The sequence below is a fragment of the Vulpes lagopus genome, chromosome 12, assembly GCF_018345385.1.
Source record: "Vulpes lagopus strain Blue_001 chromosome 12, ASM1834538v1, whole genome shotgun sequence".
Lineage (NCBI taxonomy): Eukaryota > Metazoa > Chordata > Mammalia > Carnivora > Canidae > Vulpes > Vulpes lagopus.
The window spans coordinates 2679380-2704665 of NC_054835.1; the positions used below are offsets into that span (position 1 = coordinate 2679380).

At 41.1% G+C, this 25286-nt stretch overlaps 1 protein-coding gene across 1 annotated transcript in view; it reads right to left on the bottom strand.

The window, feature by feature from the left end:
• The window catches only part of PSMB7 (proteasome 20S subunit beta 7), a 63783-nt gene extending 38782 nt beyond the window's left edge, over positions 1 to 25001 (bottom strand). The window contains exons 1-5 of the mRNA XM_041724305.1: positions 24867 to 25001; positions 24382 to 24475; positions 23485 to 23582; positions 21697 to 21837; positions 13534 to 13649 (exon numbers count right to left, since the gene is read on the bottom strand). Coding sequence (XP_041580239.1) covers positions 13534 to 13649; positions 21697 to 21837; positions 23485 to 23582; positions 24382 to 24475; positions 24867 to 24928 — 511 coding nt within the window. The 5' untranslated portion in view covers positions 24929 to 25001. The remainder of the gene's footprint in view (positions 1 to 13533; positions 13650 to 21696; positions 21838 to 23484; positions 23583 to 24381; positions 24476 to 24866) is intronic.
• Positions 25002 to 25286: the final 285 nt, after the last annotated feature.

Consider the following 25286-nt stretch of genomic DNA (forward strand, 5'->3'; position numbering starts at 1 on the left):
CCTGCTTCTCCTCCCTCTACCTATGTCTCTGCCTCTCTCTTGTCTCTCATGAATAAATAAAATCTTAAAAATAAAAAATAAAAATACAGGAAACAGTATTTTTATAGTTTTCACTCAAGTACTAAATCAAACTTTGCAATTCTAGAACCTATGTTTTTAAAAACACTGAAGAAACAAAAGACTAAAACCATTTTCTAAACCCACTGCTCTAAGTCAAACTCCTAGAAGGAACTGAAAGCCGGCAGGTAGAAATCTGCCTTTTCTAATAAGGTCTATCCTCACAAACTCCCAAACTAGAAAAGGGGAAAGCATTTATTGGGAGCCTTTTCAGTCCCAGGCCCTGAACTTAAGTGATATAGGTATTTCCTAATTTTACCGACAAAGAAACAGAGGCTCAGCTAATGAAGACAGTACAGTCAGTAAGAAGTGAAGCCAAGACCCAAACCTAGGTCTGGTGGCTCTACACTTTAGAAGGGCAACTTCCCACTCATTCCCTCAAACCAACCATCCCAGGAGCCCAGCAGGCAGCAGGCTCTGGGAACACATGGCTGTGCAGGAGTGTGGTCCTCCTCCAGCACATCATGGGGATGCTGCGAGCCTGGCAAGGCTGCCAAGATGTTCCAGGAAGCACCACCACCTCAAGCACATGATTGTCCCCAGAAAGCTGCAGTACAGCAGCCCGCTGCCCTAGCCTTAGCTGCCTCCCTGTTACAACGGGGGTGATGACAGAATGGATCTTCCTCATTGGGTGGCTGGGAAACTTGAAGGACATGACACATGGAGAGAGAATGTCTGGCACAACAAAAGCTAGCAATTGTAATTACTCTAAGACAAAGTCCCCGTCCTCCAGGAGCTATTTTATATAATCATTCTCAACAAGTTCCAGGGCTGGCAGTTTTCATGGAAACAGAGGTCTTCAAAAAAATTTTTTTCAAAGTCATGAAGTTCTGACAGGCAGCAGGAAATAGATTTTTTTTTTAAGATTTTATTTATTCATGAGACAGAGAGAGGCAGAGACACAGGCAGAGGGAGAAGCAGGCTCCATGCAGGGAGCCTGATGTGCAACTCCTTCCCCGGCCTCCAGGATCACGCCCTGGACCCAAGGCAGGCACTAAACTGCCAAGCCACCCAGGGATCCCCAGGAAATGAATTTCTATTGCTTTTCCCCAAATCAATTTAACCAGATATTTTCAGGAAAAAAGCTGCTCTTTCTGCTAAGGAGCGGTCCATTTTAAGTGCCCAAGGACCTGTTTGCCACCATGGCCTGCCAAGGGGTAATATGTATGCAGCGATAAGAGTAACACACAGAACATTCTAATCGATCAGTGTCAGCTCTACCTGACAGAGTGCTTACTCACACTTGCTCATTGTTAGTCAACTGGCCACTCATCCTGGGTAAAATTTGGTGCTTTCCACAGACCCATAGATTGGGATCATTTTTCACTCCGCTCCCGTCTATGAGGACTAGTCTCCTGGTGTTGGTACCTGCACTGGAGGCCAACGCTGCCAATGTATGAAGAGCTGATTTATGAATATAAAGCAAAGTTGGTGTCAGGGGACCACATTCAGCCACTAGAGAGTAGTGGAGCACCTCTCATTGCTCAGGGAGCTCAGACACTGATTTGAAATGGTTTAATTATATGCACGCATTTCATTGTAAGTCCTGGCCAAAAGCTTCAACGCGGGGCAGGCCAAGCAATCAGACAATCTTGCATGGGTTGCTGAAATCCAGATTTGTCCTTTGTCAGCATAAACAGTTTAATTTGATGTTTTCACTCCTGAGTAAGCACTGAGTATTGCATTTAAACCCCTTGTGAGGTGGAAGAATGCTTCCTTTTCATCAGCAAATGTACCTCAATGTCAAATAATCTACCTTTTATTCCCAATGAATAAAAAAAATTACTCTATTTAATATGCTTAGAAATAGATTTTTAGGGGCACCTGGGTGGCCTAGTTGCTTCAGCATCTGCCTTCAGCCTCAGATCATGATCTCAGGGTCCTAGGATCAAGCCCGCAGCACTGGGTTCCCTGGGTTCTCTGCTCAGTAGGGAGTCTGCTTCTCCCTCTGCCCTCCCCGCCCAACCCTGCTGGTGATCTCTAATAAGTAAATAAAATCTTAAAAAAAAAAAAAAAAGAAAAAAGAGGGCAGTCCTACGTCAGGCTCCCTGCATGGAGCCTGCTTCTCCCTCTCTGTGTCTCTGACTCTCTCTCTCTCTCTGTGTCTCTCATGAATAAATAAATAAAATCTTAAAAAAAAAAAAAAAGAAATAGATTTTTAAGCATCCAATGACATTTTCACTTAAAAACTAATTCCCCCCAAAATGCAGCTCCTTTTCTAAATATAGTCAAAAGGGAGTTAAGGGATCCCTGGGTGGCGCAGCGGTTTGGCGCCTGCCTTTGGCCCAGGGCGCAACAATCCTGGAGACCCGGGATCGAATCCCATGTCGGGCTCCCTGTGCATGGAGTCTGCTTCTCCCTCTGCCTGTGTCTCTGCCTCTCTCTCTCTCTTTGTGTGACTATCATAGATAAAAATTTTAAAAAATAAAAATTAAAAAAAAAAAGGGAGTTAAACGTTACTCAAAGCAAATAACCTAAAACACCAACTTGAAGGAAACAAGGATTTTTCTTTCTTAAAGATTTATTTGTTTAAGAGAAAGAGAGCATAAGCAGGAGGAGGGGCAGAGGGAGAGGGAGAGAGATGCAGACTCCCCGCTGAGCAGGGAGCCCATGTGACCGGGGGTTGCCCCACAACCCCCAGGATCACTACCTGAGGATCACTACCTGAGCGGGATTAAGACACCTAACCCCAGAGGCCTAACCCACTGAGCCACCCAGGCACCTTGGAATTTTTCTTCTAATTGCAACTTCAACGTCTCATGGACCTGATAAGTTATAAACACTTAAGAAAAGACTAACAAATCAATGCACCTAGGCTAAAGTGAAAGTCTTGTTTTATTCATGTATTTTTAAGAAATGCCACAAAGTATGAGAACAGAAAATTATTCTCCTTCAAAGAGAGGACTCCTCTGTGAGTCTCCTAATTCTCTGCTTAGGGGGATAAGACAGAAGATGAGAATTACCTTAAAATAGGCCTCTCTTAGTCTTCCACATCACTACGCTCTGCCAGGACCCCAACACTCAGGTCATGAGCACAGGGCACAGCTTCTCCCTCCTACTGCAGGAGCTCAAAGCAGTCCAAACTGACAGGTCTTTTCAAAGGCATCCTCTGCTCTGGTCCACATTTCAAAATAACTTTCCAAATTGCAGTTTATTCCACTTTGCTGGCCTTTCTCAAGTTTTCATGCCCCTCTGAACCCTCAAGAACAAAGGAACACAGAGTTTGATAATTTATAAAACACACCTAGCCTTAATCATCACTAAAGGTTTATCTCATCCACAGAGCCTGTGTGCAAACAACAGGCAATCCTACATACTGAAAAAAATGTGCAAAGCACTGGTACATATATTTCCTCACTGACACCATCTATGGACTAGCTGTTATTATCTCCAACCAAGTTCAGACAAGTGAAGGAACCTACCCAAAGTCACACAGCTAGTCATAGCAGTTATGACTGGCAGCAAATCCCTAGCTCTATGAACTCTACAGTGAAAAGTCTTCTGATGCATAAAATGACTTTCCAATTGGTGTGTCTAATAAGCAAGTTAAAACTGAACACTAGGTTATAAGAGTACGAAGGCACTTTTCATAGCCAAAGCCAATTCTGGCCCAATTCTAGAACAAGAACAGGTAGAAATGAATTAGTTAGCCTCACTCTCTCTGTAGTAGGGTCTAAAGCAAAGCACTTGAAAACTGCAAGGACTGCATTTAACTGTTCTAAAAAGTACATCTGGCAAGGGCTTTTCCCTGGGTGTAGACTAGGGACTGAACTTGTCAGAAAAGACTTCATGGTCAAATCTCAGAGCAGAAAAAATAGCAAGAACAACACCCTACACATTAATTCAACTTTACCTACAAGAGATATTAAATATTTTTTTTACATGTAATCAAGAACAAAATCACCCGAATCAGAACAGATTAAGAACTGGTGAGGGCTGGCTAGATTACGTTCCCTGCAATAGAAGGATGAGTTTTAAAAGTAAATATTTTCTCATTTTCTAACTTAACGGCACCATCTATTGGCTTAGTACCACCTTCACGGTAAACAGAAAATCAAGATGCATAATCCAACTTTTGTGGATTTTTGGTTTCCGGTTGTTTCATTTCCTAGCATTTCACAGCAACATAAATGTTAACATGTAAAACCCAAACACTGCACATTACGTTTTAAATCTTCTGAAACGCATCATACTGAATCAAAGAAGGAAAAACTTCCAGGGAAATCTTAGTATAGACTGAACTGCACACAGGGAATGTTATTAGCACTAAATATGCACTAAACATCTTTGCTGTGCTACATACAAAGAATTTTTTCTGTATGGTTTCCCATGGGAGAGCTCCCCTAAGCCTTATTCTACAGATGAAATCAGAGTCAAAAGCTAATAAATGTAGGACTTAGATCTGAACCCAGTTGGACTCCAAAGACCAGCTCTTTTTACTATACCACAGTAACTGGAAAAATAATGGTAAGAGCAACAAATGCACAGAAAAGAACATGGTTTTTTACATCGTGTTCACACACATTACATTGCAGTACCTCAAAAACCCTGGGACCTTCCCAAGTCAAAAAAAAATTGTTTATTTTTCAAGAGATTTGAGGTTCAGAAAGGTTAGGCGACCAGTCTTGGTCAAGGAGGACTAGGACTGAGCCAGGACTTCCATCTCTTTCTAGGATTCTAGGTTATGCCTCAGGTGGTTACAGACATGCTGTTCTAAATAGTCCCTAGCTGCCTGGACAAAGTCCCCAACAGAACAGGGTACCTTTCATAGAAAATGGGCTCTGAGCATCACTCTTGTGGAACCCCTTGCACAGTCACATGGTCCACACTATTAGGAAAAAGAGTTTTCCAGTGATGCTAGAGCCATGAAGTCCACATGCCCTCCGAGAAGGCTTTTATGTAGGCCTATGAACCACATACAGTGATGCTGAGTTCACAGCTCATTTAAGAGTTGATAATGAACGTAGAAGAAACATTTGCCATCTTGTAGTGCACTAATTTGATCCAGAGCAGGAAAATTTTCAAAATCAAGTCATGTGGAGATACCAAAATGTCTGCACAAAGGCTGCACTTTACTGTAAAAATATGGAGAAAATGGCAGGTCTGAATTCCCTACCGATGCTCCAAGACTCTTTTTTTGCCCACAAGGTGAGACATCCAGTATGTTTATTACTCTGTCCCAAATCTTTTTAATTGCTAGGAGGCTCTGTAAACTGGGGCTTAAGAGGTATATTTCAGTAATTAGGAAAACATACAACCAGTTTATTTGGAGATCAAATTTTACCTGGATGGCCTTGGCAATGACCCCAAGTCTTCCCTAATGATGCATAGCAATGTTTATTCCTTAAGTTAGTATTCCTAAATTGTCCAAGGGCCTCATTTCCAGGAATGTCATGCTTGAAATTTTATTCATATTAATTCTTATGTGAATAAGTGGGCAAAAATAAAAATTTTACATACCTTGCCAATGCTGCTACAAGGAACACTGCCAAACTAATAGCAAAAGATGGTCCCCAAGCTTCTCCTGACACTACTTTAGTTTGCCTAATAAAAGAAAAGCTGGCAAGTTAAAAGAATAAGCTAATTAATCTGAGAATTAAAAGAGCCCACATTTTGTCTATAAGACATACAACCAAAGCCCTTTTCCCCTTCTCAATAAAGAAAAATCAAAGAATCCTATCTGGCTTTCAACAATCACACTAATCAATCACCTACACCTCTCTTGCAAATTATTCTCCTAAAAAAAGAAATAATAAAACCTAGGGGCCCCTTCTATTCTGAGAATGGACCAAATCATATTTGGTCTGGACCACATGACACACACCATTCACGCCAATAACACAGCCAAGGGGGGGAAAGTCACAGAAGCCACAGTTCCCATACCAGGCTCAGGCATGCCGTGGCTATATGACCTCAGCACACCTCTCTGAGCTTCAATTTCCAGAACTGTAAGACAGGGATGACAGTACCCACCCTGGAATGTTGAAAAGATTAAATCAAAAAAGTATCTCATGACAGCTGCTGGCACTGCAACTAGAAAGCTGCTGGATGAACGTTGCTATCATTATGGTCAACATCACGTCCACAAAAGATTTAGGACAGGTGTCCAAGGTCCACAACACAAGGAATTTGATACATTCTTCTCCCAAGTAAATCCTGAGGCAGGCAAGCCCTCAGAGAGGAGGCTCCTGGACCCTATGCTCAATGAGCTGTGCCAACATGTTAAAGATGCACGAAAAAGACAGGTGTCTTCTACTCAATGTAAATTAAGAGTAGCCTTCAGGCACCTGGCTAGTCGCCAATATGGGCCCATGGGTAGACAAAATTTAGACACCCTTGTCTTATGGGTAATTTGTAGCTTCCAGCTCTTACTGTCAAATCACTCAGGAAAGGAAAAAAAAGATTAATTACAAAGTTTTGTTGTTTCTCATAATAAAAAACTCATAATTTAACTAAAACAGGAGAATTTACATGAAATATTCATTTTCTCATGCTACTCTTATAGAAAGCCTCAATCCCACAGTGAATGCTAATGCTTCATGGGAACATTTCGTTTAGGAAGGCTTTCCATTCTATCTGTAGTTTTAAGTTTGGTTTATAAGCTTAACCCAAATAACAACAGGTTTGAACTGCACAGAACCCCTTATATGGGAATTCTATTCGATACAATACAGTATTATAAATGTATTTTCTCTTCTTTATGATGTTCTTAATAATGTTTTCTTGGGCTTACTTTATTGTAAGAACACAGTATATGATATATATGGCATATAAAATATGCATCAATGGAATGTTTATGTTATCAGTAAAGCTTTTGGGCACCAGCTATTAGTATACTTAAGTTTCTGGAGAGTCAAAAACGTGAATTTTTCAACTGGGCAGGGGGTAGGTACCCCTAACCCACTCTTAGCCCCTATTGTTCAATGGTCAAGTATAACATGAATTAAAACAAAATCCACCAAATGGAAATTGTGGAGTTTTCCCTTGACATTCAGCTCCCTACTCCCTCAAAGAAAAGAAGGGGGAAAAAAAGGAACCAAGGAAACGAAGAGGGAGGAAGGGAAGGAAGGCAGGGGAGAAAGAAGGAAGAAAGCAGCAACTAGAGCCAGAAATGCCTGGTTAAGAAGAAAGGCAGCCCTGCACAGCTACCACCCCAGGGAAAGATGCATGCAAGCCCTGCTCAAAAGTGAACAATGGCTAAAAGAAACTTAAAAAATGGGGATCCTTGGGTGGCACAGCGGTTTAGCACCTGCCTTTGGCCCAGGGCGTGATCCTGGAGACCAGGGATCGAGTCCCACATCGGGCTCCCTTGCATGGAGCCTGCTTCTCCCTCTGCCTGTGTCTCTGCCCCTCTCTCTCTCCTCTCTCTCTCTATCATGAATAAATAAAATCTTTTTAAACAAAGAAAGAAACTTAAAAAATGACCAACACAGAGCCAGAGCAGTACAAAAACTCTATTTTATTTTACATTCTGTGGTAAAGCATTCCTCTTTACAATGGACTTGGATTAGAAAATATCAAAAAGTAAAAATCATTTTGTCTTGGATGGTAAAACTGTATAATTCTTAAATTTTTCCTTTGATAACTACAAAGCGGTCTCAGTAAATACTGTTTTTAATATGCAGGATAAAAAATCTGCACTTAAGCAGTCGAAAACATGCAAAACAAATAAATACCTTTTGGGAATTTGTATAAATATTTTCAGTATTCAGAAGCAAGGCTTAATAGCTTAATGAAGTAACACCTGTAGAATGAAAAAAATCAAAGCAGCTGTGTTGTACAGGGGCTTGTCTGAGCTACGAGAGTTCAGATGCCAGCTTTCCCATTTACAGGCAAAGCAAAAATGAGCAACTTACCATAAATTTCTCCAACTTCCGGTTTCTCATCAATAAAATAGCAAACATAGCATCCCCTACATAAAATTTTAACTGTAAATAATGTGACAGCACTAGCAGACTGGCACAGAGACACTCCATAATATGCCTTAAATCTGAAATAATACTTAGCTTTTTCTTTTTAAGATTTTACTTATTTATTTGACAGAGAGCACAAACAGGGGGAGCAGCAGAGGGAGAGGAAGAAGCAGACTCTTTGCTGAACAAGGAGCACGATGTGGGGCGTGATCCCAGGACCCTGAGATCATGACCCGAGTCAAAGGCAGCTGCTTAACCAACTGAGCCACCCAGGCACCCCAATACTTAGCTTTATAGAAAAAAAAGAAGCCCTACCACATATGCAATGCTTTGTGCTATTCTCTCACAGGTAACCTGGGGTCCCCCAACTGGAATACAATCTAAACTAACTCTAGTCCAAGGGTACTGTAAACAGGTCACCAAAAATAACCAGTAGCTAAGGTTTCTAATGCTAAGTTTCAGATACTTTTTGACACAATAAAGTTAGCAAACCAGAAAATTATTTCACAATCAAATATTCACCAAGTTACATAGGACTCCCTGAGACTGGAGGTAAGACAGGATTCTATTCTCAGAGATCTCAAATGTTCACATGTCTGGGAGAGACCAGAGCTAGGGCAGAGGAAGAATCATGTTTCACACCTATGCCCTGAGAGGTACTTGCTAACTCAGCCTGGGGTAGTCACGAGGAAACAGCTTCTAAGGCTAGATCCCAGCAGGAACACTCAGGGCAGAACAGGCCTTCTGAAGGAAGGCAGCACTACAAAGTGGGGTGCAGGCACCTGCCCAGGGGATGGTGAGAGATACAAGGTGGCTCCGTTGCCAGAGGGCTAGAGGAGGAACAGGAAAGAAAACAGGAAAAGGGGCCCAACTGGAAGGGAAGTGGCCCCAGGCAAAGGAGTTAACTGTGCCTCTGCAGTCAAGACCCAGGAAGGGACTGATACTGCGAAGTCAGGAGAGGACGAAGACAAGAAACCTGGGATCTGGCCTCATGGTTGGCTGGTTTCTAAATGCTCTCTGTAATGACAGTGGCCATCCCCACTGTCACCAGACCCCACTATATCCTCAATATTTCTGGCCAAATGCAATCTCCCTCTCTGCCTCTAGACCCCCTCCATTCCAATCTTCCTCCCTGCAGCCGTCAGACTGTTCTTTCTAACAAGCCAATCTCATCCCATCCTTCTCTGGTATGAAAACTTTAGATGGGAACCTCAAGGGCAAAATCCAAACAACTGGGCCTGTATCACTGGGACTCTCTCCAGCCTAGCTTTCTCGTCATATCTCTGTTCCACCCTCTAGAACACCTTTGCTTCGGCTGCAGCCCCTGCACTGAACACTCCCCCTACCCGAACACTCCCCCTACCCACTGCACTTGCCTCATCCATCTGGCAAACTCTGGCCCTTCAGTTCGACCACACCAGACCCTAGTGCACACAGGGCCTGAAGTCCTTCCTTGGGAAAAGGGAGCAGGGCAGCAGAATTCCTGGCTAATTCCTACTTACCATTCAGGTCTCAGCTTACTGTTACCACTTCCCATCTCTCACACATCAGACTGGCACAAATACCCAGTGTTGGTAAGGTTGTTAAGAGAAAGGCATTCTCATATTCTCTTGGTAGAAATATAAACTAGGACAACCTTTTTGGAGGATAATTTGGCAACAGCTCTCAAAAAGCAGAATGCACTATATGGCCCTCTGTCACTTTCTTGGGCTGATTAGTGGCAATATGTACAGTATGAGTCTCTTCCTATATCTGGGGAATCCCAGCACTTTAGGAATGAATGACTGAGCTTCACCAATGAGAAGCACTCACTCTCCCCTATAAGGAACGTTCTGGCAGTGGTAAAAGAGATGGCAGGAAGACCGGGTTCCTGAAATTGTCAGGGAGGCTAAGCAGTGAGCCAGGCCCCAGCACCAGCTGTGGTAGCAGTACAGTCTGGAGCACTCTGCACTCACCTGCAGGGGCCTATTCTGCAGCATGATTTCTGACACAGCTCTGGGCCCCAAACCCAGTGCCTGATCTCCCAGCTATTCTGGGAGTCACCTACTATCCTCTACAACATAATCTTCTTTTCTTAAATCATTCAGTAATTCTACTATTTGCAACAGAGAATTCTGAGCAATACATACTCAGTCTAAGCCTGAAATTCCACTAGTAATTTATCTGAAGTCTGTACTTACGTAAATAAAACAAGACACTTGTGTTGCAAAAATCTGATAACCAAAATATGCATCAATAGAATGGGTCAATAAATCATGATAAAGCCATATAATGCATCCTTAGTGATATTATGATATAGATCTACATGTGCTAATAATGAACTTCTTCAAAACAAGTTAACAATAGAGAAAAACTGTGTATAGTAGGACTTCATTTATTTTTAATAGGGAGAGACTGAGAGATATATGAATGTTTCATAAAACATTTTTTGGAAAAGATAGAGATATATGAATGTTTCATAAAACATTTTTTGGAAAAGTAACCCTTAAGAGTGGTTACTTTGGAGAAGGGATATGAAACACATACTTTTCACGTACTATTCCCACTTAAACGGTTTACCATGTTCATAAATTACCTTCATTATAAAATGTTTTAATCTCTTTTGCTCAGTAAGGACTTCCAAACAGCCATCATCCACAGTCCTTCCTGTTCCTCTCATTGCTGTTCTTCTCCTCCAGGCATTTAGCATTGTGCATTCTTTTAGATGACTGTGTATGGATTTTTCTAATTCCTGTCACCTACATGAGGCTGTAATTCTGAGGGCAGGTGCTGTGCTGACCACTGTACTCCCAGCACCTAGCACAGTGCCTGAACCCGGTGCATGCCAGATAAGTATATGATAAATGAACAAAAGTAACTTTGGCTTCTTTTAAGACTCAGTTCATGTGAAGTGAAACTTTTCCTGAAGTCCTCCCACTTCGATGTGATCCTTTCTCCCCTGGTCCTCCCCCTTTGTACTGCCTTTGTCAGTTTTTCTTTTTTCTTTTTTTTCCCTTGTCAGTTTATACATCTGGCTCCCTCACTACACTGTAAGTAGACTGAGGGCAAAGATCCACACATTCATCTCTATCTGTGGAGCCTGCCACGGTGCCTAGACACAGAAGGCAAGGAAGAGTTGACAAATAAATGAACAAACCAAAGCTTAAAGTAATTATTTACTTGCATATTAAAATCAAATGTTACAGGTATTTCCTCCTTAATCCTTCCTGTCTTTTATGATAACAAAATCAAACTGTTTAACAATTTCTAAACAGAAGTGTGCTATGAACTCAAGGCTGTGGAACCATCACCCTGGGTTCACATTAGACTTGGAACAGCAAGATCGCTGTTGGCCAGGAAAGCACACAATGTGTCATTGCTTGACTGCTCACTTTCAACAAATTTTCCTAAATTCAGGATTGTGCTCAGAAGTCAAATTACTATAGCTCAAAAGCAAAAGAAACCAATTCAATTTTCCCGCCTTAAAAATGAACCTGCTTTGTAACAACATTAAATTTCCTGAATGTGATGATTGTATCAAGGTAATGTAGAACATCATAAAGGATTTAGAGGTGGAGGATAATGGTGTCTGCTCCTTACTACTTATTCTCAAATGATTCCACACAAAAAATTAACATACGAGTGACAACATACGAGTGAACAAGAGTGATAAAACGTTAACAAATAGGAGTAAAGAGTGTATATGGGGAAAAAAAAAAGAGTGTATATGACTGCTCATTGCACGTTAGTTACTTTTCTGCAAGCACAAAATTTTTTTCAGTTAAAAAAAAAAGAAACCACTGAAAAGAAAAAAGCTATTTCACCTTTCCCACTATTTAAACGCATCAATCAGGGAGAAATAAAAACAGTACTTTGATGGAGATAACAAATATATTTGAATAAAGCAGTTCAGAACAATTCTAAAATTACTTTAAGTAATTCATTTTACTTCATTTTAAAATAATTACAAAGACTCATCCATATGGTATCTGGGGGTAAATCATTCTCCCCAACAAACAGGGAACATCTGTTGTATAAAACCTTCTAAGAGGCTAGATGACACAATGGAACAGAAATGTCTCAAACTGGCAATTTCCAAACTACTCAAGATAACACTTTCCTAGCTCTTCAGAGCTAAGATACCAAGACAAAAGATATAAGAGGTAAACAAGAGCTGGAAAAATACCAGCTATACATAACCTGTTCAAATTTCTGTATCTGTACAACTTGACTCAGAAATTTAAAATAAAAGTTAAAATTTGGAAATCTCAATTTTATCAATCCTTTTTTGGTGGTCATTAAAAAAAAAAAAAAAAAACTCTTGGGGCACCTGGATGGTTCAGTTGGTTAAGTGTCTGCCTTGAGCTCAGATCATGATCCTGGGGTCCTGGGATCGAGCCCTGCATTGAGCTCCTGGCTCAGTAGAGTCTGCTTCTTCTCCTCTCCACCGCTCATGTGCGCACTCTTTCTCTCTCTCTCTCTCTGTCTCAAATAAATAAAATCTTAAAAAATATATATACTCCTGTCTAGCATTGAGAGCTAAAAGTACCAATGTAAAAAAAGCTGGTCTGAAAAGAGTACCTACTACTAAAGGCCAGGCACAGGGCCAGATTCTTTATATTTCTAATAATTTCTAATCATTATAAATACGGGCATATATAATAAATACTATTGATACTATTCCACAGGTGAGGAAACCAAGGTTCATTGAGGAATTAAATGGTTTTAATCTCTCAGAAATTAGGAGGGGCCCAGTCACCGTAGCTTAAAAAGAACACTTCAATCCACTTCCTAGGCATGTTCCCACTATGAGGCCTCCAGTCTAGCTTCCCCCCACTCAATCCTCACCTTGACAACTACGTTGACCATCCTATTTAACATTATAATCTGCCTTCCACCCCAACACTCTGAAGTCCCCTTACATTGCATTAGTTTTTCCTTTTGTTTTGAAATAATGGTAAATTCACATGCCAACAAAAGAAATGATGCATTGAGTTTCTGTAAACCCATGACCCAGTTTCCCCCAAAAGTAATATTTTGCATAACTATAGTACAGTATCACCTGCATTACTTTTTCTCCTAATACCTATCAATTTCTAACATTAATATATTTATAATAGTTGTTATTATCTATCTATCCTCACTAAAATACAAATTCCTTGCAGGCAAGAATCTTTAAATTTTGTTCCCTGCTATATCCTAAGCACCTACAACAGCACCTTATCTGTAAGAGGAACTCAGTAAGTATATGTAGAATGAGTCAATGCACTATATTGCCCTGGCTCCTCCAACAGGAAATAGACTAGCTCTTTAAGAGACCATCTTGGGCAGCCTGGGTGGCTCAGCAGTTTAGCACCGCCTTCAGACCAGTGCGTGATCCTGGAGACCTGGGATCAAGTCCCACATCAGGCTTCCTACATGAATAAATAAAAATCTTTAAAAAAAAAAAAGAGAAAGAGAGAGACAGAGAGACCACCTTGGTAAATAAGAGGATTCTGAAACATCAGGGAAAGTTTACACTCACCCATGGTGACATAAGGCAACTTATCAGTTGATCCATGAGGATAGATGCTGTAGAGGTGAGGTCCAGTAACATCTACTCCCCCCAAAACTAGGGCTGCACCAATGTAACCTTGATACCTGGTGATCAGAGTATGTATAAGAAGAAAAAAAAAAATGAGTCTACATTGCATCACTATACACTATACACTTAACCAAAAGCTGTACGAGAAGCCAGACAAAAAAAAGGCTTTTCTTACAGTGCTGTTTCATTAAATGGTTACTGTTTTTAAGGGAACAAAACAGAAGGAATTTAAGTCGGGACATCCACTATCAGCCCAGACTCAATCCTGTGAGGCCTTCCAACATGCCTATTTCCTCAGTCATAGTGCTCTCTCTCTTTTTTTTTTTTTTAAGATTTTATTTATTTATTCATGAGAGACACAGAGGGAGAAAGAAAGGCAGAGACACAGGCAGAGGGAGAAGCAGGCTCCATGCAGGGAGCCTGACATGGGACTCGATCCCCGGTCTCCAGGATCACACCCCGGGCCAAAGGCAGCACTAAAGCGCTGAGCCACCTGGGCTGCCCATACTGCTCCCTTTAAAAGAGGATCGTTCTTGGGGCGCCTGGGTGGCACAGTCGTTAAGCATCCGACTCTTGGATTCAGCACAGGTCATGATCTCAGGCTCACGAGATCAGACCCCAAATCAGGCTCTGTGCTCAGCGCAGAATCTGCTTCAGATTCTCTCTCTCAAATTAATAAATAAATCTAAAAAAGAAAGAAAGAAAGAAAGAAAGAAAGAAAGAAAGAAAGAAAGAAAGAAAGAAAGAAAGAAAGAAAGAAAGAAAGAAAGAAAGAAAGAAAGAAAGAAAGAAAGAAGAAAGAAAGAAAGAAAGAAAGAAAGAAAAGAAAGAAAGAAAGAAAGAAAGAAAGAAAGAACGAACACCACTCTCACTTTAGAGAAGAGAACACCAACCCAAAGACATTAAGTGCCAGCCCACTCTCTCACAGCTGAGTTTGGCTTACTCCACTATTTATCAGCACTCTTCCCATCACAACTCTCAGTGATCAGCAAATCAACTACTTTCAAAGTTAACATTGAAGAGCTGCTAAACTCAAGCTGTTCAAATTCTCAACCTCATCTCACCATAACCTCACAGGAAAATGGCTCATGTCTAAACACCTTCTCTTTTGAAAAAATTCACAAAATTATAATCATAGATATAAGTTCTTATTGAGTAAAAGAAAAATGTTTCATCATGCCAGAAAGTGAATGACAAAGTAACTCCACAATAACCTAAAAAACCCATTGCTACTGCCCACAGGATGAAGCTAAGCCTCTTAAGGAACATGGATGGGAATACATTTTCCACCCCATCCTACCTCCATTCAATTATGCATGTATTTGTTCCTTTGAACCCTTCACCTGGTTGGTTTTCTACTTCTACAGTTTCCTTTCCCTATATTTGGTTCCAATTTTTACCATTAGAATTGCCACACTAAATCAACTTGTGGATTTAAATTCCTCCACCATGAGTCTTTAGCTTTTTGGGAAGAAAAATGAAACCAACACATAATGAATTTGCCTAACAACATAATCATTACACTTGGTACAAAAAAACACAAGAACCAATCCAAATCCTAACCGTAGACTGTATGAGACATAACTACTCATCAGGAAGCACTCTAGGTAACCAGAATAGTCAAGTCCAATTATTTCCCCTATTCCCTTACTACCAAACTGATTTCAGAAAGACTATTCCAAAGGTGCCTGGCTGGCTTAGTCAGTAAGGCATACAACTCTTGATCTTAGAGTTGTGGGCTTGAGCCCCACACTGGGTACAGAAACAACTTTAAAAAAGTAAAATCTTTTAAAAGAAAGAGAAAGAGAGGAAGGAAGAATATTCCAGTTTTAAATGGAAAATTAAAGAGCAGGAAAGGAGTTCAGAAACAGTCTCAAAACAGAGGCCCAGAGAGAGGAAAAGAATCTGGTCCTAAGCCATGTGAGGTAGTAGCAGGGTTAAGACTAGGTCACAGGGCTCTGGGATGAGTGGGAATCACCAGACCCACCACTCCCACCCCAGTGCCTGACCCACTATACCAACTGCCTACCCAAACAGGCTATTTATATAAGGTCAATAATAATCAGTTAATTCCCTTTCAAGCTAAAATATAACCTCTGTGTGATGCCTTTAAAAGAATTTAAGATATTTTGGCAAGTTACTGTATTCCTTAAAAATTGACCCAGAGGGGCAGCCCCAGGGGCTCGGGGCCTGATCCTGGAGACCCGGGATCGAGTCCCACATCAGGCTCTCTGCATGGGGCCTGCTTCTCCCTCTGCCTGTGTCTCTGCGTGTCTCTAGCCTCTCTCTCTGTCTTTCATGAATAAATAAATAAAACTCTTTAAAAAAATTTAAAAAAAATTTGACCCAGAAACTACTTCCAGGAATCAAATTTTAAGGATATAATCAGACAAATATGCAGAAATGAATGCACAGGAATGTTTACTGCAATACTGTTTATGATGCCAAAAAAGTGGAGAGAATTAGCTAAATAAACTGAGATAGCTATGCAACATTCATGTGACATTTTCTCTATCACTGATGGCAGTGCAACTCAGTAAAACCTTTCTCAAGGGCAGGTTTCACGATATGTATCAAAATGTTAAATGTGCCTATCTTTGACTCAGTAATTCCACTTCTAGGAATTTATTTTAGAATACAGCCTAAGGAATTAATCACACAAGTTAAGTACCTAAAAGGTTTATGTTCCAAAGGGTTCATAGAATACCTTATAATACCTTAAAACAAGAAATACTGTTAATTAAAGTTCAAAATTGGTTAAATTATGCTATATCTATAGAATGGAATACTGTGATACCAGCAGAAGTTGATACTCATCAGTGGTCACAGACCCTTTTGAAAAACTATTAATATTGTAGAACCCCTGACTTATATAGTAAGTGTACATATAGAGGTTTTTTTGTTTTTTTGTTTTTTACTATGTCAGGAGGGTCACAGGTCTCCAGAAGTCCTCTATGGGCTCAAGGTAAAACTCTGGATGCTGTACTCTTCTACTAATGGAAACAACATTCACAATATGCTTTTAAGTGAACAGGGTCAGTTACAAAACAACGCATAGGATTCCACTGTCGTAAATACATAAATGAACAAATATCATGGTATAAAAGGACTGCAAAAATAGTTCTCAAAGATTTACAATGTATGTGTCTAAGTAACAAAACATCAGCTGACATTTCCTTCTTTTCACATCTCCACAGTGCTGGAAATTTTTATAATGATCACATATTACTTTTACAGTAATGTTTTTAAAGTTGATTTTCAGGGGATCCCTGGGTGGCACAGCGGTTTAGCGCCTGCCTTTGGCGCAGGGAGCAATCCTGGAGACCTGGGATCAAATCCCACGTCGGGCTCCCGGTGCATGGAGCCTGCTTCTTCTGCCTATGTCTCTGCCTCTCTCTCTCTCTCTGTGTGTGACTATCATAAATAAATAAAAATTTAAAAAAAAAATAAAATAAAATAAAAATAAAGTTGATTTTCATTTTGAAATTCTCCAAATGGAAACTATTCAACACGCACTGGTAGATGAAAAGATCAGTTTGTATTCTAGCACAGAATATACAACTATGACCCCATTTTTAAAGAACCATGTATTAGTAAACGGAAAAAACCTTGAAAGGCATATAGTAACCCGCTAGCACCAACAGCTTATGGATGGTAGGAACTCAAATGATTTTCGTATTTTTTTAGTTTATCTCTATCTTCCACCTTAAGTTTTACTGAGAACATGTGCTAATAATAAGGAAGCAAAAGAGGATCAAATGAAGGAGTGAACAAACTAAAGACTGGAAGTATATCCAGCCAACCAAAACATGATTTTTCCCTGAACTGTAAAATTCTTATTCTTCTTTTGGGCTTTTCAGAATTTTCCAAATTTTGTACTTGGAACATACTTGGAACTTGCTGGTTTTCATCTGTGAGTCTGGCATGGCCCCGGGCTCTCAGCAAGTGGATATGAGGCACAGTGGAGCTGTGCAGCAAGGCCTGTAACATAGTTCCTGTTTTACAGGTGAGAAGACCAGGATTTAGGAGTCTATGGGCAGGAAGCCTAGTCATAACTACCTAATCCATGTTTGGCTGTACCTAGCCCTTATGTGGGTGATTTCCACTTATTTATGTGCATGGTCATGTTCCTAATCCTGGATAATTATTGCCTATCAAATAAATTCTCCCAGTAGAGTGTAGACTCTATGTATTCTATGAACCCTTTGAACTCCGGCAAGTAGAATATATGCTACTTTCAAAGGGGAAAAAAAACACAATTAATATAATAAATAAGAGCCTCTATATATTCAAAGAGTTTTTGGAATACAGAAATATACCACAAAGATTTCTATTAGACTCAACTAGGAGGCTCATGCTCAGAGGGAACAAGTCACATATTCATCATCTACATCCAGCCATCACCCAAATAAAATAAAACTACTGCTTATGTGAGGTAAAAGATGTCCACTTCTGCTTATCAAACTCCCTTTTATTACTGATTCACAGACTCAGAAATGAGTTATTCAGGGACAAATGAATCATACACCAAGAAGAATACATCCTGTTCTCTTTTTCAGCCTCTGAGTTTTATGGGGATCCAACTGGGCATTAGACCCTGTGCTGGGCATTAGGCCCTATACTGGGCATTGTTGTTAAGCTTTCCTTCTTTATTCATTTCCTCCTCCAAAGTCAGAGAGTCAGAAACTATTATCTTCATCTCACTGAGGAAGAAACTGAGGCTAAGAAAGGTAAAGTGAGGGACGCCTGGGTGGCTCAGCAGTTGAGCATCTGCCTTCAGCCCAGGGCGTGATCCTGGAGTCCCGGAATAGAGTCCCACATCAGGCTCCCTGCATGGAGCCTGCCTCTCTCTCTCTCTGTCTCTCATGAAAAAATAAATAAAATCTTAAAGAAAGAAAAGAAAAGAAAAGAAAAGAAAAGAAAAGAAAAGAAAAGAAAAGAAAAGAAAAGAAAAGAAAAGAAAAGAAAAGAAAAGAAAAGAAAAGAAAAGAAAAGAAAAGAAAAGAAAAGAAGGAAGGTAGGTAAGGTGAACAGCCCAAGGTTACAAAACTCTGGGCATTTTAAATGAGACCTGAACCAAACTTCTGAAGTGAAATCCTATGCTTTTTTCCCTTATACCACTTTTACATTTTATGTAATTCATCAAGAATGTCAGGAAACATAATGAACCACAATCACCCTGGTTAAATTTGAAAATGTTCCTCTCAAAACTTTGATAAAATTTAATTTTTATAAAGTATGTTAAACTAAAAATAATAAAACACTGAAAAAATTGAACTTAGAATTCCTAAAACATTCTAAAGTGATTAACAGAAACATCTGCTAAGTTTAGCTAGATGCTTTAAATGACACTGGAAGGAATCTTGAAAATTTGCTATTTACTGCAATGTTACAAGTTTAAAAAGTCTTTTACATGTAATGCACCACACAAACCACCAGAGGGAGCTTTAAATTTGAAACCAAAATCACAAATGTTTTCAGAAATCTTGACAACCATGTGCTTTAACAAGTTCTCACACTCTACTGGGAGAATTTATTTGATAGGCAATAATTATCCAGGATTAGGAACATGACCATGCACATAAATAAGTGGAAATCACCCACATAAGGGCTAGGTAACAGCCAAACATGGATTAGGTAGTTATGACTAGGCTTCCTGCCCATAGACTCCTAAATCCTGGTCTTCTCACCTGTAAAACAGGAACTATGTTACAGGCCTTGCTGCACAGCTCCACTGTGCCTCATATCCACTTGCTGAGAGCCCGGGGCCATGCTAGACTCACAGATGAAAACCAGCAAGTTCAAAGAAAGGCAAGAGGCAGGAAGGAAATAAAACTAGGCAGGGACTGACTGACCAGAGCATATGCTCCCACTTCTAAAGGCAACATCTACTTAGGTCCTACTACTTAGGTCCAGATTACTGCCACCTATTATCCCATCCTCTTTATGAATTTTTTTCAGATGACGCCCCGAAATAATTAATTAATTTAAAAAAATTTTTTTAAACCCAGAAATCCAGATTTTTTTATTCCTATCTTCCTATTTATAATTATTAGCCACTATTTAAAAAAAAAAAAAAACACCACTGTAACCCAAATACAATTCCTCTACAACCTGAATATGTCCTGTGTGCTGCCAGCTCACAACCTTTACTTTCCCTCTAATCTCACAGGCCTGGATGCAGCTGCTGCTGCTTCAGTCTGAAATAAAGAAAATGTTTTCTAGGGACGCCTGGGTGGCTCAGCAGTTGAACATCTGCCTCTGGCCCAGGGCGTGATCCTGGAGTCCCAGGATCGAATCCCGCAATGGGCTCCCTGCATGGAGCCTGCTTCTCTCTCTGCCTGGCCACCCCCCTCTGTGTCTCTCATGAATAAATAAGAAAAAAATATATATTTTCTGTAGGTTGCCTAATGAATGAGGACAAGAATAATAAACATCTATGATCAACTTCAAAGAAAAAAAAAAAAGCACTGATTCTACATTCTACAAATCTACAAAGAAGGAAAAGGACTCTGTTAGAGATAATGCAGGTCCCAAGGGGAGAAACTGGAATTCTAAACTACAGCTGAATGTCCAGGGTATTTCCTTGTTCTGCTCTAATACACTGGGGCTCTCTTCCCTCTCTGAGGAGCAAAAGAGCAAATGAGGAAACAGATTTTGAAAAAGAAGAGACCTATACAAATGTGAGGTAATGATATGATTAAGGAAGAAAGGAGACAAAACTAAGAGTGCAATGGGTGGGAGTCAGCAGCAGGGTGTGAAGGTCAGGTTGGGTGGGCAACTACACCTCCCTAAGATTCAGCTTCACTTCAGTATTAGAGATGTTAACAGCCCTTATCTCAGACTGAAAAGGATAAAATGAGACCATGCATAAAGCACTAAGCACAGGGTATGGCATAAAGAGATAGATAAATGTGCACTAATATTAATGTTATATCCACTCACAGGTGCCTACAAATACAATTTTTCATTTCACTGTAATTTTGTCCCTAAAAGAGGGAGAAAGAAAACAATCATTTGTGTCTGGGTTCACAAAATGAACTCAAAAGTTCTGTCCAATTCTAACTTTACTATAAATAAAAGAGATTTTTTTTTTAAGAGTTTATTTATTTATTCAGGAGAGGCACAGAGAGAGAGAGGCAGAGGGATAAGCAGGCTCCATGCAGGGAACCTGATGCGGAACTCGATCCCGGGACTCCAAGATCACGCCCTGAGCAGAAGGCAGACACTCAACCACTGAGCCACCCAGGCGTCCCAAAAGAGAAAAAAAATTTTTTTAAATCCAATAATGCCCTATGCCTCTGGAAATGACGGTTCGTCACATGCAATTTATTCATTGGGGGGGGGGGGGAGGGGATAGACCCCATAAATTCAAATACATCATCAAAAGCCTTCTGAAATTAAAATGATAACAACTGATTTCTAGAATAAAATGTGTATTTCTGAATGTTTTTCATCTAGCTTCCAAGATCCCCTCAGCTGAAAATCTAAGCTATGAGAAAAAGATGCTACAGAAATCCCCATCCTGGAACAAACACAGTCTTCCGAAGAGGCACCTGCGCCCCAATGTTTACAGCAGTAGTGCCCAAAATAATCAAACTATGCAAGGAGCCCAGATGTCCCTCAACAGATGAATGGATAGACATGATATATACATATACACAAATTACTCAGCCATAAAAAAAAAAAAAAGAAACCTTACCATTTGCAATGATATGGATAGAACTAGAAGCTATTATGCTATGCAAAATAAGTCAATCAAAGAAAGAATTACATGATTTCACTCACATGTGGGATTTAAGAAACAAAAGACGATCATAGGGGAAGGGAAGGAAAAATAAAATAAGACAAAATCAGAGAGGAAGACAAACCATAAAAGACTCTTAACTCTAGGAAACAAACTAAAGGTTGCTGGAGGAGGGCGGGTGGGAGGATGGGGTAACTGAGTGAGGACACGTAATGTGATGAAACTGGGTGTCACATGCAAATGATGAATCACTGAACTCTACCTATGAAACTAGTAATATACTATATGATAATTAATTGAATTTAAATAAAATTAAATTTTTAAAAAAAAAGGAAATCCCCACCCTAAAGCCTTACCTGAAAAGCATCTGCTTCAACATCCGATTGGCCGTCACGACCCTGGGAAGGCGGCCAGTGGAGAGGGAGTGGAGCTCCAAATTGGAAGAAATGAGCTGGGTTGTCATATCAGTGTCTGCAGCTGTCCCAGCACCACAACAACTAAAAAATACAATTAGAAACTTAGCTGAAATTCAATTACCAAAGGGGTCAATTAGAAGTGGAGCTTCTCGGATAACATCCAGTAAGTTCAGGTACACAGAGAGACATTTTTTAGTATATTCTGCACTGTAATCAATCTTAAAAAAACATGAAACTGGTGGCTCAGTGGTTGAATGTCTGCCTTTGGCTCAGGTTGTGATCCCCGGAGTCCTGGGATCCAGTCCCACATTCGGCTGCCCACAGGGAGCCTGCTTTTCCCTCTGCCTATGTCTCTGCCTTTATGTCCCTCATGAATAAAAAAAATTAAAAAAAAAATACTTAAAATAAATATGAAACTGAGACTATGCATCTAGTTATATGCAACTGTATTTTCTGTGGCCTGACAGAACATTTCAAATCATTAGCCTCTATGCCTCTAACAGACTATGCATTTTATTAATCCTATAAAAATATATCCAAGTTGTACCAAAGAACAAGGCATGTTAAAAAGCCTTGCACTTTAACATTTACCAAGTGTTTACTACCAGGTACCCATCATAACAAAGTGCTGAGAATAAAGAAAATAGGATACAATCCAAGCCCTTGATTTAAAAGTTGAGTGGAGGGAGGAAAAAAAAAAAAAGTTGAGTGGAGGAGACAAAAGTAGGCAAAAATTCTAATACCTTGTATAATACAATACTGCGGCAGAGGTACAAAATGCTATGGGAACCTGGAAGAGACAGTGATTAATTCTGATCTTTGAGAAGAAGTATCACATGAGCTGGATTTAAAAGAATAAAAACACCGTATAAACAAAGAGCAAAGGGCAATTCTAAGCAGAGGGACTGGCAAAAGCAAAGGTGAAACAGCTTGGAGATGAGGGGAACAGGGACAATCCAGTGTAACTGGTTGTAAGAGGGTGATGACAGCTAAATAAGCTGAAAAGGTAAATTTGTGGCACTGTGCAAGATATTAAATACCATGCTACAGAGTTTATTCTGAAAGCAGTGTGGAAATGTGAGATGTCTCCTGAAATATTTTTTTTTAAGATTTTTTAATTTATTTATTCATGAGAGACAGAGAGAGAGAGAGAGAGAGAGAGAGAGAGGCAGAGACACAGGCAGAGGGAAAAGCAGGCTCCATGCAGGGAGCCCCATGTGGGACTTGATCCCGGGACTTCAGGATCACGCCCCGGGCCAAAGGCAGGCACCAAACCGCGGAGGCACCCAGGGATCCCTCTTGAAATATTTTTAAAGAGGAAAGGGATATAATCAGATCTGTGTTTTACAAAACCCAATATGGCAAAATGGTGGATGATAAAGAGACCAAAGGCAGAGGTCATTTAAATGACAACTGCAATAGTCCTGCTGTGAAACAAGAATGTGAACTAAGGCTTTAGCGGAGGGAATGGTTTCAAGAGGCATACAGAAAGCATAACCGGGGCCAAGCAAATTAAAGACTAAAGCAAAGAGAAAACTTGTGGGTGACCAGCTTAAGTGATGGACAGATGAAAATACCATTCAAAGGAGACCAAAAAAAAAAAAAAAAAAAAAGAAAGAAAAAAAAATGCAAGTTAAACAACAGGTTTTAGTGAGGAACACAGTAAATTCAGTTTTAGCCCTGACAAGTTTGAAAACGTAAGAGCTCTTCAAACTTATTGATACTTACTAAATGTTAGGAGATATGAAGTGTATTTTTGAACAGTTCTTGTCTGCAACAACCATTCCTTCAGTTGCCCTTGTATCTGCTCCAAGAACTATGCCATCCTATTTTTCAAAAACACACATTTTAAAACAATTTCACATATATAAACCACAGCTCTCTACTCTGGTTTAGGAAGAACAATGTTGGCCATACCTTGCTTTCCCCAACCCCCCCCCCCCCCCCCCCCCGCTGAAACTCCTTCCAAAAACATTCTGCTATACTTTCAGAATTCAAGAAAAGCCTTGTTATAACGCTATCAGGTGAATCCCGAGTGGGTGGTAGGAATTATCACTCCTGTTTTCAAATGAGGCTCACAAATTCAGTGAACTCCTTACAAATCACAGACCTAATATGGCAAACGTCTGGATTAAGATGCAGAAATCCTTCCATTGGAATAGCCACCTCTGTCAATTTCTTCTTAAATGACATCACTCTTAACAATAACCATTATCTCTTTTGACCGTCTCAACAACTTAAAGCAGGAATTACTGTGTCCGTTTGATGGAAGCGTGGCTGTGAGAAGGAAAGTGACTTGCCCAACGTTGGAAGTAGCCTAAAAGTTACACGGTTAAACAGACCTGTCTGATCCGAAACCTTGTGTTCTCCCACTAAATAACCCTGCTTCCCAAATTAGTATCTTAAGACAAAAAAGTATTGGTCTCACGTCAAAAACTCTAAAAAGTGAGGAAAGAATATAAACTGTTTTCATGCACACAAAACCTCCAGACAAATTCTAAAGATCCTTTTCCCTTCTCTGAAACATAAGCCCTCCCTGACAGAGACCGGATACGTCAAAGGAAACCAAGCGGCCCGGTTCCCGTAGTCCGTTGTCACTGCCGCTCCTGGCCTGTGCCAGCTTACCTTGTAGACCACCCCCGCGATGGTCGTGCCAGTCTTCCGCGCCACTGGAAGCTTGTACCCCTTCTTCGCAAAATCGGCTTCCAAAACGGCATTTCTGAAAGAACAGGAGAGAGTAAAGCGTCGAAGGGCAGGCAGGGCCACATCGCTCCGCACTGGCACCAAGAGTGCCGCCGAATCCCCCCAACATCAGGACCAGAGTCGCGTTTTTCGACGCGCAGTGCGTCGGCGAGGGGTCGCATGTCGCCCAAAGAGACAGAGACGGAAACTGGCCGGGTGCGCTGGGCAAGTGGAAGGGCGGGCTCGGCCGCAAGAGAAACCCACTCGCAGGCCCTCGTTCCCCTGAGTCACACGGGCCGCGGGGCGCAGGCCGCAAGCCCCGCCGTGCACCCGTCATCTGGACTTCCCAGACCAGACCCCGGCCCAGCTCCGACCCCGGCACCGCACTCCCGCTCCCGCCTGGAACCTGGCCCCGGGAGTGGCCGCACCTGCGACAGTTATCAAAAGAAAACCCTCCGACCGGCCGCTCGTACACTGACACCGCCGCCATCTTCCCGAGAAAGTGTTTCCGCCGGAGCGCCGGCAGGAGCCCGCGAAGAGCGCCAAGCACTTCCGGCGCCGGCGGCGACCTGCGCTGAAGGGGCGGGGCCAACTCCGCGCCGGGGCCTTTGATCTTCGAGTTCGGGGCTCCTAGAGGAGCCCGGACGTGTCTGGTGTATTTCGCCCCAAGTGGCGCGGAGGCGTAACGCACGCCGGCGCAGGGAAAGGACTTGTCCAAGCTGGTGGCTTGGGAGACCAGACTCCTGCTGACCGGACCAGAGCTGTTTCTACTGGTAATTACGCTCCGTGTTAATTAGGAGACAGACCACCCCACCGCCTCCTTGCACTGAGCAAGTCCTCTCAACTCT